The sequence below is a fragment of the Typopeltis vanoorti genome, chromosome 5, assembly GCF_054136105.1.
Source record: "Typopeltis vanoorti isolate ZY-2024b chromosome 5, IOZ_Tvanoo_1.0, whole genome shotgun sequence".
Taxonomy (NCBI): Eukaryota; Metazoa; Arthropoda; class Arachnida; order Uropygi; family Thelyphonidae; genus Typopeltis; species Typopeltis vanoorti.
Window position 1 is genome coordinate 160,604,427 of NC_143553.1, and position 17,290 is coordinate 160,621,716.

General features: G+C 36.4%; 1 protein-coding gene across 1 annotated transcript in view; it reads right to left on the reverse strand.

Annotated features, from left to right (window-relative positions):
• Oatp30B (Organic anion transporting polypeptide 30B) overlaps positions 1-17,290 on the reverse strand; it is a 386,218-nt gene that overhangs the window by 268,511 nt on the left and 100,417 nt on the right. The window contains exons 3-4 of the mRNA XM_090393536.1: positions 10,987-11,172; positions 9,673-9,820 (exon numbers count right to left, since the gene is read on the reverse strand). Coding sequence (XP_090249662.1) covers positions 9,673-9,820; positions 10,987-11,172 — 334 coding nt within the window. The remainder of the gene's footprint in view (positions 1-9,672; positions 9,821-10,986; positions 11,173-17,290) is intronic.

The following is a 17,290-nucleotide window of genomic DNA, read 5'->3' on the forward strand; positions in this document are numbered from 1 at the left end:
TAGATATGTAAAGGGTAGGTCCTGTTTCAGTAATTTACTTGCATTTTATGATAAGGTAACAAGTGCGTTAGATAAGGGAGAATCATATACAATGGTCATATACCACACAGATAAGTTGATGTACATGCTACAGAGGATGGGGAATAGATAGTATATTGGTTAGATGTATCAGAGATTGGCTCTCTGAACAATACCAGCAGGTTGGGTATGACTGAGCAGTGTCTCAAAAAAGGAGGATAACCAATGGCATGCCCCAGGGTTCTGTTTCTTGGGCTCCTGCTGTTTAACTTGTTTGTGAACGACATATCTTGTGGACTGACTGGGGACCTTCAGTTGTTTGCTGATTATGCAAAGTTGGGAAGAATTATAAGTAGCATTGCTGATGTTAATTCCCTTCAGCAAGATTTGAATAGATTTACTAAGACAAAGGAGTGGTGTTGTAGTTTTAATATCAATAAGTGCAAGGTGTTGCATTTAGGAGTGCAGAAATGCTAGGCTGTGTACTATATCCACACTGCCTTACTGCAGGAAGTCGATGAGATTAAGATTTAGGAGTGATGGTTGACTAAAGTTTAGAGGGCATATTGCTAGTGTTGCAAAGGCTGCACATCATAGAGCTGGTATAATAAAAAGTACTCTAACATGCAAAGATAAGAAAGTGATTGTGCCACTGTATAAGGCACTGATCAAACCACACTTGGACTATTGTGCTCAAATCTGGTCACCTGGTTTTCTTTCAGGATACTCCCCCCCCCCCATATACAACTTTCTGATACCGATCCAACAGCCATTCACTGATCCAACTCAGAAGTCTGTTATCCAATTCTTTCTGTTTCAATTTATTTAAGAGCTTGTTGTGTGGCAGTCTATCAAAAGCTTTTGCAAGTACACCACTGTATATGCATCTCACCTGTCCAAGGTAATTGTCACTTTGTATTAGTACATAAGTAGCTCAATGAAACATGTAACAAACCTATGCTGATAACCACAGAGAATACTGCTGTTATCAAACCCATTTCTGTATCCTACTTCTCACCAATCTCTTTCTCTAGTATCTTCAAACACAACACCAATTATACAGACTGACCTGTAATTTGAAGCTACAGCCTTACCATCACCTTTATGCAGTGGAACGATTTTACCCTCCTTCCACTCCCTTGGTGTTTATGCTGTTGTAAGACTTATTAAACAGATATGCCAATGCTGCTGCCAATTCCCTGGAACATTCCCTTAAAATGTGTAGTGATATCATCAAATCCTATCACCTCATTGACATTAAGGTTATTTCCTCAAATGCCTACTACTCACTCACAATTAAGCCATCCCCTCCTATGTCCTCTACACTTAAGTTACTCATGATTCCACCCTGATTAGGATGAAACATCCACATAAACTGATCACTGAATACCTCAACAATGTCTTCAGCAGCAGTTATCATTCTACCACTTTCATCCATCATACCATTAACTTCATCATACCATGATCATTCTTTCTTCTACTTGCCACATATCTAAAAAACTCTCTAGGGTTTTTCTTTGCCTGATTTGCCAATTTCTGCTTATACTCTACTTTTGTTTTCCTTACTGAGGTTGTTTCAGCCTTTTGGAACACATTCACACACTGATGCTGTTATATATTTCTTTGTCAGTTCCCATGCAGCATTATTTCTTTACTGTTCAACTCCACGTTCAATGTTATAGCTCCAAGCTGCATCCTAAAGTTGTCATAATCACCAGCCTTATAATTCCACGTACATTCTTTCCTCACAAGAGTCTGTATATGACTCGCCACAACACAGGTGATTACTTCGTGATCACTTTCACCAAGTGAAGGAAAGTGAAACCCCCTCTAATGAAATGATCAGATCAAGAACTCTTGATCATCGCATTCCTTTCTTTAAATGCTGCCTGAGATAGTTATCTCTCAAGAACTCGAGAAATCCATTTTCCTTATTCCCAAATGCTATCTCTTCATTCCAATCTATACCATCATAATTAGAATCATCCATAATAATTACCCTTCCTTTGTTCACTAATCTAAGTTGTTTATACATTTCTTCATCACCAAAAGAATGCAAATATGTCTTCCTCTCAACCTCCACATTACACCACACTGCCTCATAACCATTGCCACGATTTTCCCCTTTCATATCTATCTTATGTGAACTTAAACAGCACTCCCTCCCTTCTTGCCTTTTCTATCCTCATGAAAAATAGTGTATCCTTCCATTTCTATTCCTATTACAATATCGTCTTCATTCAACTGTGTTTCACTTATTCCAATGATTTTGGGACGAATAAACTCAATCACTGAAACCATTTCATCCCACTTATTTCTGATACTTCGGGCATTTGTAAACAAACACAGCATTTCATTATTAGTTCTAAAGCCAGCCTTATTCAAATCATGTGTTGGTTGTAATTTCCCTACCACACCTGCCCAATCACCTTTATCACTGCTTACCACATATATCTTCTCTGTCTCAACTTCCTCACCCACATCACAATATACTCCATCTTCATACACACATTCACTATCTCCTTTGAACATCCACTCTCCTTATGCCATGTCTTCCTGTCCACCAGAGCTCCCTCCATTTCCCTGTTCCTCTTGCATTCCCATTCTCTCTTCATCTCTCACACTACTACTGTTTCCCCATGCCAAGCACTCTGTCTCTTCAGTACCACTGTCCTGATTTTTACCTTCATCTCTTTCTTCTGATCTCTTGCATGCATCACACACTGTACTTTCATCTAGCAACACTTTTTCCAGTACACTCCAAAGCCATTTAAATGCAATCCATCACCCCTGTATAATTTCATTCTTCCCTCAAACACATGCCATAGATCCACAAACTTCACTCCCTTCTCTTCACATAGCTCCGCTAGCATACCATTCATGATTTTGGCTCTCTGTCGCAACTCATCATTGTCATAGCTCGGCAACACATTGACAACCTTTCCTACTACACTGTTATCTTTCACTCTTCTCAATAGTCTCTGGATATTCGTCCTCACATCCTTCTTATGTCCACTCTGATCATTCATCCCTACAATCACAAATAACTCTTGCTTGTTTCCTACTCATTCTCCTGCCTGGATAGAAGACCTTAAGGACTCTCTCAGTTACTAGCCTTCTAGTTATGGAGTCTCCATATACTGCTGGAATCACTCGTCACCTTTTTTTTCTTTAATTCTGTTATCTTGAACACTTTCATTAGTTTCCACTAGACATCTAACATCACTCCACATATTGCTCATTTCATTTTTTCTTTTCAATAACTGATTCATTAAATCTTGCATTCCGACAATTTTGCTCTCTATCACCTGCAATCTCACTACCTCTTGTTCTAACCAGAGGTAGTGAGTCTACCGCACCTTACTTCCATTTCCTTATTGATACTTTCTTTCATTCCTACATCCTTGCATTCCTTCACTTCCTCATTTTCTCTAGCTTTCATTTTATTTCATTTCCGTTTTTGTAACTTTCATAACTATTTCTGTAACTTTCATAACTATTTCTGTAACTTTTACTTCCACATCCTTTCCTTCTTTTACTCCCTCAGTTTCTCTGGTTTTCGTTTCATTTCGGTTTCTTTCATGTACACCATCTATCTTTTCAGTCAGTTTCACATTCTTTTCATTGTTGTCCAACAATATATTGCACTTCTGACAAAGCCATACTTTCTCTCATATCTCATTCATTCTTGATCTGTCTATAAACACATCTCTTACACTCCAACATGCATACATATTGCACTCCCAACATTGAATCAGTTTTGAAAAGTATGTTGCCAATGCCACTTGACTTTCACACCACTTGTCTAGTAGTGCCACCTGTCAACACCAGCATAGTTCATATTGTGACAACTGTGTTACACTTAAAAAAGGCAATTTAGACTATTAAATCTGGCAGAATTCACACCAAAAATCATGCAGACACACTTCATAATCAAAAATATACAAAATCCTAATACGCATGAAACACTACAAATTATTATTCAAAATAGCACCCATCTTTCTGACCTTACACAACTTATGGCCCTCTAGAGAAAATTCCATTTATGCTTAAGTTCTCGCTAAAACTCATTTTATGAATTATCATCATCAAATTCCTGCCATGTACCCTAAATGGGTTTACAGGATATGATATTGCTACATGAAAAATTTACATCATTACCAACTTCCTATCTACAATTTTCCTCCAAATCAGTCTGTTAAATGTCAAGACTCCAATATTATCAGGTCTTATATTTCTGTCTTCTAAGGCACTTTTTACTATATCAATCCACCTATATCTTGGTCTTCCTCTGGGTCATTTTCCTGCCAAACTGGCAGAGAACACTTGTTTTGCTAATCTTTCCTCACCATTCTGTTTACGTGACCATACCACCTGAGATTAGCTCTGCTAACACATTCCTGGATGCTGACAACGTCAAGTTCTTTCCTAATATTCTCATTTTTAATATGATATTGCCATTGATGCCATCTGTTCACACCTCTATTCTTTCTCAGGACTCTCATATCTGCAATCTCTAGTGTTTGGTCAAGTGTTTTACTTCTGACCCAGCTCTCAGATCCAAAAGTCAAAACTTGTTTGAACACCGTCTTGTATACAGACTAATTTAGTGTTCCGACTAATTTCTCTCTTATTCCATATGAATTTATTCAATTGACTTCGTACCATACCAGCTTTGTTGATATTGTTGTCTATTTCCATATTTAATTTACCATCTTCACTAAAAATCTTACCTAAATAGCTGAAATATTTTACTTGTTCCACAGGTCCTCCATTCATAATGCAGATGATATTTTCAACAATTCTGCTTATTTTCATTGTCTTTGTATTGCTGACCTTCATACCATATCTATTAAAACAGTTATTCAATTTATTCAGGGAATCTTGCAGATTTGTAGCGGATTTATTTAGAAGTATAACATCATCCATATAAAGCAAAGAGCCGAGATTAACATCTCCAATTTTGATATCAGGAATACCACTTTCCTTCATAATATGTTCCATATATATATTGAATAACAGAGGGGATAATGTACATCCTTATCCCACAGCAGATTTAACATTAAACTATTTTCCTGTACTTCCTTCAATTCTAACTGCTGACTTACATCTCATATAAAGACGAAGTATTGCTTGATATAATGCCCCCATTGACACCATATAACTATAGTGTATTGAATAGCTTCTCTCTCTAGGCACCTTGTCATATGCCTTTTCCAGATCAACAAAACTTAAATACAGATCTTTGTTATATATCCATGCTTTCTCAACTATTTGTCGTAAAATGAAAATCTGATCCTAAAAGCCTCCATTTGGCCTGAATCCAGCTTGTTCTTCACCAAGCTTTTCTTCCACAATTCTTCTCAACTGTTTCTCAAGTATACTTGCATAAATCTTACCAGAAACACTCAGTAGGGAAATACCTCTGTAATTCTCACATTCAGTTTTATTTCCCATTTTATATATGGGTATTATGAGAGATCTACTCCAATCATCAGGAATTGGTCCCTCTGTCCAGGTCTTCTGAACTATGCAGTGCAGCTTCTGTAAGACTTTTATACCACCATACTTCAGCATTTCTGGTTGAATATTATTATTATTAAAACAAGACCTCTGGAGTCAAAGACTCATCTGGGAGGTCCTTTTATCACACACACATCTCATCATACCGTGTCTTAAACACACTCAAACTCCTTGCAGACACCACACTCTCAGGCAAGGCATTCCAATCATTCACAACTCTGCATGAAAAAAAACCTGCCTCTCACTCCCCTACTCACACCCTCTTTATACAGTTTCCAGGGATGACCTCTGGTTCTCCCCTGATCTCCCACTATTCTCTGTAGAACTTCACCACCACTGATCTTATAACAACCCCTTACCAACTTGTAGGTCTCTATCATATCTCCCCTCTTCCTTCTGTCCAAATTGAAATTAAACGACTATGCAAATTACATCTTCTTAATCTTTCCTCATACTCAACATTCCAGAGGTCAGAAACTACCTTAGTCAGTCACCTTTGGACCCTTACCAACATCTCTTCATCCTTCTGAAAATGCTGTGACCAAATCTGGGCACAATAGTCCAAGTGTGGCCTAATCAAAGCCTTATACAATGGAAAAAGAACCTCCCTACTTCTACAGGTCAGTGTCCTCCGCATCATTCCTAGAAGTCTTTGTGTTGTCTTCACAATTTTGGCGATGTTTACCCTAAATTTTAGATCCTTATCCACTATCACCCCCAGATCTCTTATTTCCTCCACTTCCAACACTATACTCTCACCAAGCATAAATTCTGCATCCCATCTTTGTTTTCCAAATTTTAAAACCTTACATTTTGCAACAATGAACTCGCATCCCCATCTCCTTGTCCAATGACTCAATCTATTCAAGTCCTCTTGCAAGGCCACAACATCTTCACTACTCTTTATGGTTTGTCCCAACATTTTCATCATCTGCACACAACTGAATATCTCCATCCAAACCCTCGCCAATATCATTAATATACAAGTTAAATAGTAATGGCCCTAAAACAGACCCCTGAGGCACTAGTGACTTTCCTTTTCCTGGATATCACACTCCCATACACAACCTGTTGATACCTATCAGATAGCCAGTCTCCAATCCAATGCACTACTCTAATATCCAACCCCATCTGCTCTAGTTTGACTGTCAACTTATGAGGTACTCTATCAAAAGCTTTTGTGAAATCCAAGTATATTACTGTGTATCCTTCTCCTCTGTCCAAGGAAGCAGTCACTTTATTGTAATAAGTAAGTAGATTACTAAAACATGACCTCCCTTTAGCAAATTCATGCTGTCCATCAAAGATTATACCATTGTTGTCAACCCAACTCTGGATCCTAGTTCTCACAAGCTTCTCCAACAACTTAACCACAACACCTGACACAGAGATAGGCCTATAGTTTGATGCTTGAGTTCGATCACCTCCTTTATGAAGTTTATATCATCCACTCCTGCTGCCTTTCCACATTTCAAGCCTTTGGTGGCTTTTTCTACTTCAAGTATGGATATGTATTCCTGATTGTATGCCTGTTGAGTGTTTTTTACCACAGTCCTATCAGTGTTTGTTTCATTTAGCAATTTTTCGAAGTAATTACTTCATACTTCATGGATATCTTTTTCTCCCGTTTTCATGTCACCTTTATCATCTCTAACTCCTTTTACAGCACTCTTTCCTCCATTTCTAAGCTTCTTCAACAACCTCCAGAATATTTTGCCACCTTCTTGATATTTATTTTGTATGTTCTTGCCAAAGTCCTCCCATGACTTTTGTTTAGCTAGTTTTACACAGTGTTTAGCTTTCTTACATTTGTCTCTGTATTCTCTAAGAGCACAAGCTGACTTATTTGCCAGGAACTTTTGATATGTTTTCTTCTTTAACTTCACTGCCTCTTTAACTTCCTGTGTCCACCATGGAGTTCTGATTTTTCTATCCTTGCACACAACCTCACTATATGCCTCTCTGACTGAATCAATCGGGGTTTTCTTCAAGGCTTGCCACCGAATCTCCAAGGTTTGGTTCCTGTTCTCAAACTCTTTCATTTTTTCTTCAATAATCTTTGTGTATTTTAGTCTAGAGTTCACATCTGAGAGCTGCTCAACTATTATTCGCCTTAAAACTTTCTTACTTGTTATTCTTTTCAACATGAAATTCAATTTTATCCTGCTTAAGACTAGATAGTGATCACTTCCAATTTCAAATCCTCCATACACTCTGGTGTCCTGCATGAGGGAGAAAACATCACTATCAACAATAACATAGCCAATGAGACTTTCTTATTCCTTGCCTCTTCTCTCCATGTGAATTTGTGCACATTTTTATGTTGGAACATGCTGTTAGTAATAACCAGTCCATGTCCTAAGCAGAAATCCAAAAGGTATTTGCCATTATTATTAACTTTGCTCTTTTCTCCAAATTTTCCCAAAATATTTTTGTATGTCTGACAATCATTTCCTACTCTGCTATTTAGATCCCCAACAAGAACCAACTTTTCCTTTTTCATTGTGTCAGTAACTTTCTCTAAAGCCTCAAAAAATTCCTCCACTTCTAACTTAGTAGAACCTTCTGTGGGACCAGGTACGAATAAGTGTCATTGTCCCGTTCCCCATTCTGATATTTTCCCACATTACTCTACTTGAGACTGCCTGCCATTCAAGATTTGCTTCGTATTTAGTGTTGAATACTATGGCTACTCCTTTTCCTTGATTGTCATTCCTGAGTATAACATTTTGTATTTATTGCTCAGAAAGATCTCACCAGTTTTTGTCTTTTTTGTTTCAGTCACCTCTATTATGTCAATCTGGTACTTATCTAATTCCTCTGCTAGCTCCATTCAGGCTTCTTATGTTGATAGTACCTATCTTTAATTCTGGTGAAGTTGAGTTAGGGTGTGCTTTCAGATTTGTTCCAGTAGATGGCTTTTCGCTGTTCGCCCTAGTTCCGTGGCGAAAATAACGGGGACCTTGTTTAACCGGGCGATGCCCCAGCCGGCATGAAATTTTGCATGTTGTACCATCATTTTGTATATTGGTTTAAGCCAATAAGAATACAATTCGGTCGGCTAAATCCCAAATTGCCAGCCCATCCTCATTCGTTCAGTATCTAGGTAGATACCCAACAGGGTGCACCATGAGAAGGTGAGGATTGGACATTAGGTCAGAAGCCCTGGTCATTTCTCAGCATTCCTTTAAAAGCTATGTGGAGGTCTCCTCTCAGTTATAAAGTTTTGACCCTTAAGCACTCCATTTTATGAATTAATGGAGGTTAATGTCTCCGATATTTCATCTATCACAGACATCATCGGTGATCTAATATAAGAATCGCAACCTATAAACTCAATTGTGATTCAAATGAATATCAGAATCATCTCTTTCATGGTGGATTCAATAGCCTGTTACAGCCAAGTAAGTTGGCTCTTAGAAACCTAATAATTCTTATATGTATCTCTTCTGGGTCTGTCTCCCACTGATGAGACCTGAAAAAGTTGAAACCTGTCTGAATAATGGCTCTTCCTATAATATATAAATTTATACACATCGAAAGTGATATGTGCCTTACATTATGATGAGATACTAAAGCAATTAATGTGAAGTCATTAGACTTTATGAATAAGCAGCCTAGTAGTGAAGAAAACTTCATGCTCAAACTGTTTGCTTGGATAAAAGATTAAACAGAAATAATTTCTTGGAATTTATTTTTAATCTCAATCAGCTAGTTGCTAAAAATGCTTAAAATGGGTTTTATATGTATTAGTATCATATTTTGACATATTGGAACGATTGTGACCAAATAGTTTTTCTTCCTTGGGAGAAAAGGATCCAATATAAGAATTACAACCTATAAACTCAACTGTTATTCAAATGAAACATGGGATTTATAACTTAAAAAAACTCCAGTATTAAAAATTCATTCAACTACAAATAGAAGTGTCAATATTCAAAGAAATAAAGAAATGGTATGGTGCATACTTGTGTAGTGGAAAATTTGTGACAAGTAAGGTGGCAAAGCACTGATTTCAAGCTGCATAAAGTTCCAAATGGAATTATCACATTTAGTAAAATAATGTAATTCAACAGAAATAAGCATCAGTAAGTACCTCATGTATATTAAAGATTTAAAAAACATTCCTACCTATTAAAATAACCTGAAGATAAAGCCTGTTGCAGTGTTACCAGCACACATGATAGGAAAACAAACACTCTGATCCTGGCAAAGCGCTGCATGCAGCGTGGACGGAAAGATAAAATACCACATTCTCGATCTTCCTCATCTTCAGATTCTATAAGTCAGATTTAGATTTTAGAAAGTTATATGCACACACACACATATATATATTATATGTATATAAAATAAGCATAATTACTTATACAGTGGAATCTATATATGCGAGGCAAATCAGAAAATTAAATTTTGCACCACTTAGACAGGTTCCACTGTTTACTGGAAAAACTTTCATGGGCGTCCACAGAAATTTTGATGGAATGGAATAGAGAGAGCGTGTATATATATATATATAAACTTTTGAGACAGAACCTCATACATGCATTCTTTCTGCAGTTTCTGAATTGCTTTTTCTACATGGCAAAGTTTGTATGCAGAATAAAGAGACTACTATATACTTTGGTTTAAAAAATTATAAATCCCAATACGACTCAAAAATTCCTTGATATAAAATAACTAGTCTTCATATAATCCTCTTAAACACTTCACAGAGTTAATGCACAGTTGTTTTCTATATCACTGTCACAAGTATAAAATATTAAGCAGCCAATAAGTTGAGACCTTAAGCATCCTCACATATGGCTTATGAAAATAGACGAGAAAATCATTTGCTAGGTTCAAATTCAAGCAAATAATCTTGTCTTCTTTTAAATATTCTTTGTGTAAGAGGTAAGGGGGAGTGCATAAGTGAAAGCACAACAGATGGGCAAACTTTACTACTTTGATCTTACTAAACAGTTTGACATTTGCTGCCATATTTTCACTACAGAACTTTCATGGAAGACATAACATATGCCTACTAATAAATACATGAAACTTTTCAAGCTTTAAGAGAATAAAGACATTGAACAACTATATAATCATGGCAAATTGGAAAGGGGTAAAATAGTAGATGAATAAATAATTCATTAACATTTATGCATGAATAATTATGCCTAATGTTTAAGTGATGGCTATTAACACGAATTTCTTTTCAACCTCAAAACCATGAAAATCAAATATCTGTATGCTTTCTCTCTAAAATTCATGATCAATTTAATTTATAGGAACTTGGGTTCTTCTGATCCATCTTAATTTACAATGCAGACGCCCATGGTTTGTTCATTTATCAAACAATATAAAACAGGCGCTAGCCCCAATGTAGACAAGGTTCCACTGTATATTTACAGAAATTGGTTTGTTCACTTACAGGCTGAAAAGATGACATTAATAGCCTTATTATACCTTTGAAAGGAGCATGCAATTTGTCACACATGTCATTTATAGGCAAATTGCCTACTGTGTCGTTAACGTGCTGTTTGCCCATTCTGTCGCTAACAACATGCCGTTTGTCTTTGATATCATTTGCATGCATTTTTCCAATCATGCCAGTTGATTTTGAAGCTTTTACCCCACGACGTTCAACATTATCTAGCAAAAGAAAGATTTAAGTATGTGTTAAAATCTACCTAACACTGTTATAGTAAATAATGCATCAAGATATAAATATTAAAATAAGCAGTCAACATACAAAGTATACAGTCAACTGATATCTAACAGTGTATGTAACTTATTTTTAAGTTCATACCTACCACACAACTACAAAGAAAAACTAAGGTACACTTCAATAAGTGCTTCTCTAATCAAATATTGTAGCAACTGAAAAAGCTCATCAATAAATTAGGACTTCCTTAGCAACTTAACATTCCTTGTGGACTACCGAGGAATGCCCTAAGTGTAGCATTCGCTTCAATTTATGTAAAATATATTAATAAGAATCCAAAAGTCAAATAGTTTTTAATGTTTTAAATGAAGTATCAACCATCCAAAGTATGATTGTTTAAAAGTATCAGCTGTCTTAGAACAAAAAATTTTTTTACTTTGAAGAAACTTGATAATTTATTATTACCATATGGGTATAATTATATAATAATAGATTTAGTTTAATCCTTTATCCCAGTGAGAGCAAACAAAGTTTGCGCCTGAAAATATCTTCAGGACTAAATATAGTGTTGTACTATCTTATCCAGTAAGTAGTGCAACACCAAGGCAACTCGTGGCAAAGGTGGAGCAAGCTACCAGGCACTTCTAACCCAGTATCTCCCATAATGCAAAACACATTTCCTATGTGGATATGTATACTGTTATGCATTAAAGGGATTGGCCATCTACCCAGACTAGTTTCGACCTTTATTGAGGTCTCTTCAGTGGGAGCCAGGCCCAGAGCTGGAGATACCAGGCAGAAGCAGTAGCAAGTCATCTGTGCCTATGGGAGTTGCCAAAAGGTTTATCACCTTTTTTTAAAAATTACTCTGGATTTAGAGAAAGATGTTGAAAATTTATTTATCACTAGGTTAGACTATAATAGATTTAGTTTAATCCTTTATCCCAGTGAGAGCAAACAAAGTTTGCGCCTGAAAATATCTTCAGGACTAAATATAGTGTTGTACTATCTTATCCAGTAAGTAGTGCAACACCAAGGCAACTCGTGGCAAAGGTGGAGCAAGCTACCAGGCACTTCTAACCCAGTATCTCCCATAATGCAAAACACATTTCCTATGTGGATATGTATACTGTTATGCATTAAAGGGATTGGCCATCTACCCAGACTAGTTTCGACCTTTATTGAGGTCTCTTCAGTGGGAGCCAGGCCCAGAGCTGGAGATACCAGGCAGAAGCAGTAGCAAGTCATCTGTGCCTATGGGAGTTGCCAAAAGGTTTATCACCTTTTTTTAAAAATTACTCTGGATTTAGAGAAAGATGTTGAAAATTTATTTATCACTAGGTTAGACTATAATAGATTTAGTTTAATTTAGTTTAATCCTTTATCCCAGTGAGAGCAAACAAAGTTTGCGCCTGAAAATATCTTCAGGACTAAATATAGTGTTGTACTATCTTATCCAGTAAGTAGTGCAACACCAAGGCAACTCGTGGCAAAGGTGGAGCAAGCTACCAGGCACTTCTAACCCAGTATCTCCCATAATGCAAAACACATTTCCTATGTGGATATGTATACTGTTATGCATTAAAGGGATTGGCCATCTACCCAGACTAGTTTCGACTTTTATTGAGGTCTCTTCAGTGGGAGCCAGGCCCAGAGCTGGAGATACCAGGCAGAAGCAGTAGCAAGTCATCTGTGCCTATGGGAGTTGCCAAAAGGTTTATCACCTTTTTTTAAAAATTACTCTGGATTTAGAGAAAGATGTTGAAAATTTATTTATCACTAGGTTAGACTATAATAGATTTAGTTTAATCCTTTATCCCAGTGAGAGCAAACAAAGTTTGCGCCTGAAAATATCTTCAGGACTAAATATAGTGTTGTACTATCTTATCCAGTAAGTAGTGCAACACCAAGGCAACTCGTGGCAAAGGTGGAGCAAGATACCATCCACATAGGAAATGTGTTTTGCATTATGGGAGATACTGGGTTAGAAGTGCCTGGTAGCTTGCTCCACCTTTGCCACGAGTTGCACTACTTACTGGATAAGATAGTACAACACTATATTTAGTCCTGAAGATATTTTCAGGCGCAAACTTTGTTTGCTCTCACTGGGATAAAGGATTAAACTAAATCTATTATAGTCTAACCTAGTGATAAATAAATTTTCAACATCTTTCTCTAAATCCAGAGTAATTTTTAAAAAAAGGTGATAAACCTTTTGGCAACTCCCATAGGCACAGATGACTTGCTACTGCTTCTGCCTGGTATCTCCAGCTCTGGGCCTGGCTCCCACTGAAGAGACCTCAATAAAGGTCGAAACTAGTCTGGGTAGATGGCCAATCCCTTTAATGCATAACAGTATACATATCCACATAGGAAATGTGTTTTGCATTATGGGAGATACTGGGTTAGAAGTGCCTGGTAGCTTGCTCCACCTTTGCCACGAGTTGCCTTGGTGTTGCACTACTTACTGGATAAGATAGTACAACACTATATTTAGTCCTGAAGATATTTTCAGGCGCAAACTTTGTTTGCTCTCACTGGGATAAAGGATTAAACTAAATCTATTATAGTCTAACCTAGTGATAAATAAATTTTCAACATGGGTATAATTAATTTGATACACAAATTTGAGAAAGAAAAAAGAAAAAAAAACTTTTTTTTTTTTTTTCCGGTAGTCTCGTAAACTACTAAATTCCTAAGTCTATAAATGGTGCAAACTTTGTTCTAAGTATTCTCCAATTTCTGAAAACAATATCAAAAACAGTGGTGTATTCAATACTAAAGATAAGCTAGAAATTCACCATTGGAGAATACTTAGAACAAAGTTTGCACCATTTATAGAACACACTTTTTAATGAATGTTAAACCTGGTGTTTTAACCAGATCTTGTATCCCCTAATTTGGAATTCTCTTCATCACATGCTCTAAGTTTCTCTCTCAGCTACTATGACTTAACTTTTACTCTAGTACTGTTCTTGTAATATCCTTATAACCTGTCATTATAGTCAAACATAGTGTGTAATTAATTAAATTCATTCAATAGCAAAAATAATTGTAATGATATTATAATTATAGTTGTGTTTGATTCAAATATGTGTTTAATTCAGCAGACCTACCAATCATGGGGGGGGGGGGGGTCTACTGTGGACAAAGTTTACCATACCACTTGAACTTGTTCATTGTCTGTACTCTCACCGACTTCTCAGGCAATGATTTCATGTTCTTACCATATTTCCATGCAAGGATAAGGATTTTTTTTTTCCTTATCAAGTTTTTTTTTTTTTTACCTAATCCAGAAATGCTGCTCTAGAGATCAAAACATGGAATTTTTTTTTTTCAATCCCAATGCAGGCCTCCAATAAGCAAAGTAGTATTCTCACATCAGGTGACGAAATTCATCTCCCATCTAAAGACAACCACAAACATTCATACTTAGTGGGATTTGAACCCCAAGATATACTAGCTACTCAGCCAACCATGCCACCTCTTACTACCGGTCCTACTTCTTTTTGCAAGTTCCAGGTATGGCCTCTTGTCCTTGTTCAACATGGAAAATTTCCCCAGAGTGTCAGTCTGGAAGATAGCTCTCAAAAGTCGAGAATCATACTCGCATCATCCTTTCCATTTCCTTTCCACCATACTCTGTAGATTACATGTCCTCAGTCTATCCTCATAACCAATATTCTACAGTTCTGAATTGTTATCTGCCTCTGCAACTTCTCTCTCTACAGTCACTTCAACTCTTAAATCCTAGTGATCAGATTTATCCTCTTATCACTGCTCTCTTTCTCAACTCCACATTACACCTAGACAACTTATCTTCTCTCTCACTCTTCTGCTGCAATCAATCATAGATTTCTTACTACTTGATTCACCCATCTCATGGCATTTGTGTTAACCATCATCTCCACAATTTCATCCTGCTTTGCTGCCGTTGCCATATTTTCATTCCTCCTATCAAATGTTCCTCTAACACCTGCTCTGCTTACCTCAGTCATCAAATGTCCATATATCACATCCCGCATAGCTCTATTCTTCTCACCAAGCATTCACTCCACAATCAAAGCTGTCAAAAACTGATAAAAGCTTTTTTTTTATCAGTCTGTCTGCTACTAAGGCCAGAGACAGTAACACTCGTGTCAAAGTACTTCTCACCACCTACATTTCATGCACATGTTCCTATTCTTCGGTTGCCACATTTTTAATTTGTGGGAAGCATGCATGCCACAAATGCAGTATGTTAAAAATTAAACCCATGCTACAGATAATGCAATCTTTAAACTGTGGTAGAGTGGGTGACATGTTAGTGAAGTATGCTTTGGCAGTTACCATAATGGATATAGTAAGCAAATCTAAACATAAGAAACAACAGTTAAAAACTGAAACAAATCATACAAACAAGCAGTCAAACTCCAAGTAACATTTAAAACTAGTTTTAAATATTTCAATATTTTTAATAAAAAATTTTTAAATATTTTAAATATTTCAAAAAATTGAAAATATTTCAATTTTTTGAAATATATTTTCAAAAAAAAAAATTTTTGAAAAAAAAATATTTTTTTTTGAAATGTACCTCCATCAGCAACCTGCTTTTATGCCTTCTATGGAATATACTTGGGCAACAAGCACAGTATTCAGCTATATTAAAATCTGTGAAATTATGACTATCTGCTATGTTATACTACAGTGGTGCACAATCAAGTTTTGCCATGAGAAGATGTGGAAAACTATATGCAGCAAGCTGCGGCTTAAGTTTCCTTTTCCTTATGGCTCTATAGCCCAAATCAAACTTTGACCTCCAAACCCCATCTGTCCAAAACTTTACTTCTCCAATTTGAACACTGTAATAACAAAATGGCCAATGGACACCATTAGTCCATAATAGCATCTTGATCTAAGTTTTCCTTCTGGCATTTCACCAAGAATTTTACTATTTATTATCTTCAAATGTGTAGGAAGGCTTGTGTTCGTCTTACATGTTGATTAATTTTAAATGGTATAGATGAGAACACACACTAATAAGAAAATAACTATTAACTTACTGCTGGTATTCTATCCAGCATCTGCAGAGCACAAAAACAGTTTGTCACAGTATACCAGCAAAATATCAGTAATAAGTTAATAGTTATTTTTTTTTTATCAGTCTGTGTTCTCATCTATATCTTTAAAAATAATCAACAAATATTTATTATCTCGTTAAGAATACTGTGATTTGTCATATGAAAAAGTCTTGCCCAATAAGTTCTACTTGAATATACTAGATATCGTGAGTTCTTTAATATCATCAGTTTCCTGGTATGTACCCTCAAGGGGTGTTCAGGCTACAATGACAGCATAATTAAGCTTGCATTATTAATTTCTTATCAACAACTTTCCTCCAAATTAGTCCATTGCCAGCACTCCAATATTATCATATCAAATGGTTGTGAAAGAAGAAGTGAGCGGCATGAGTATAGAGAATTAGAGAACAGGGAAATGGGGAGGCTCAGGGAGAGAGGAACACAGCATGAGAACGGTAGATGCTCCAAGAGGATGTGAATGCATGTGTAGACAAAAAGGAAAGGAGATGACCTGGGATCAAGGGCAAAACAGTTGAATCTGAAAAAGGTTCGAAGATGAATAAGGAGGAAAAAAAAAAAGCTGAAATTAAGCTTGGAAAAGTCGCATCAAATAAGTGGTGTCAGTGGAACTAGCTATAGCTCTAGGAATAAGATACTATGGTTGTATACAAATGCTAGAAGTGTAAAAAACGAGCAAATGAAATGGTTGCATTAATTGAGTCTGTTCACCCAAAAATTGTTGGAATAAGTGAAATAACTGAACCACTGGCACTAGTTCCCTCTTGCATGAAGGAAATAGTGGCAGCAGTTTTAAAGGCAGTATAGCATGAGATAGAGGTGAATAGAATGAAATAGTTAGATGTTGTTATAGACCTGGTAATATGGATGGTAGTGACTATGAAATGTATAATCAAATTGCCAAGCGAATAAGAAAGGGATGATTATTATGGGTGATTTTAACTATGGCAATATAGACTGGAATGATGAGGTAGCAACTGGAAGTAAAGAAATTAGTTTCAGTTTCTGAGGAACAACTACCACAGAC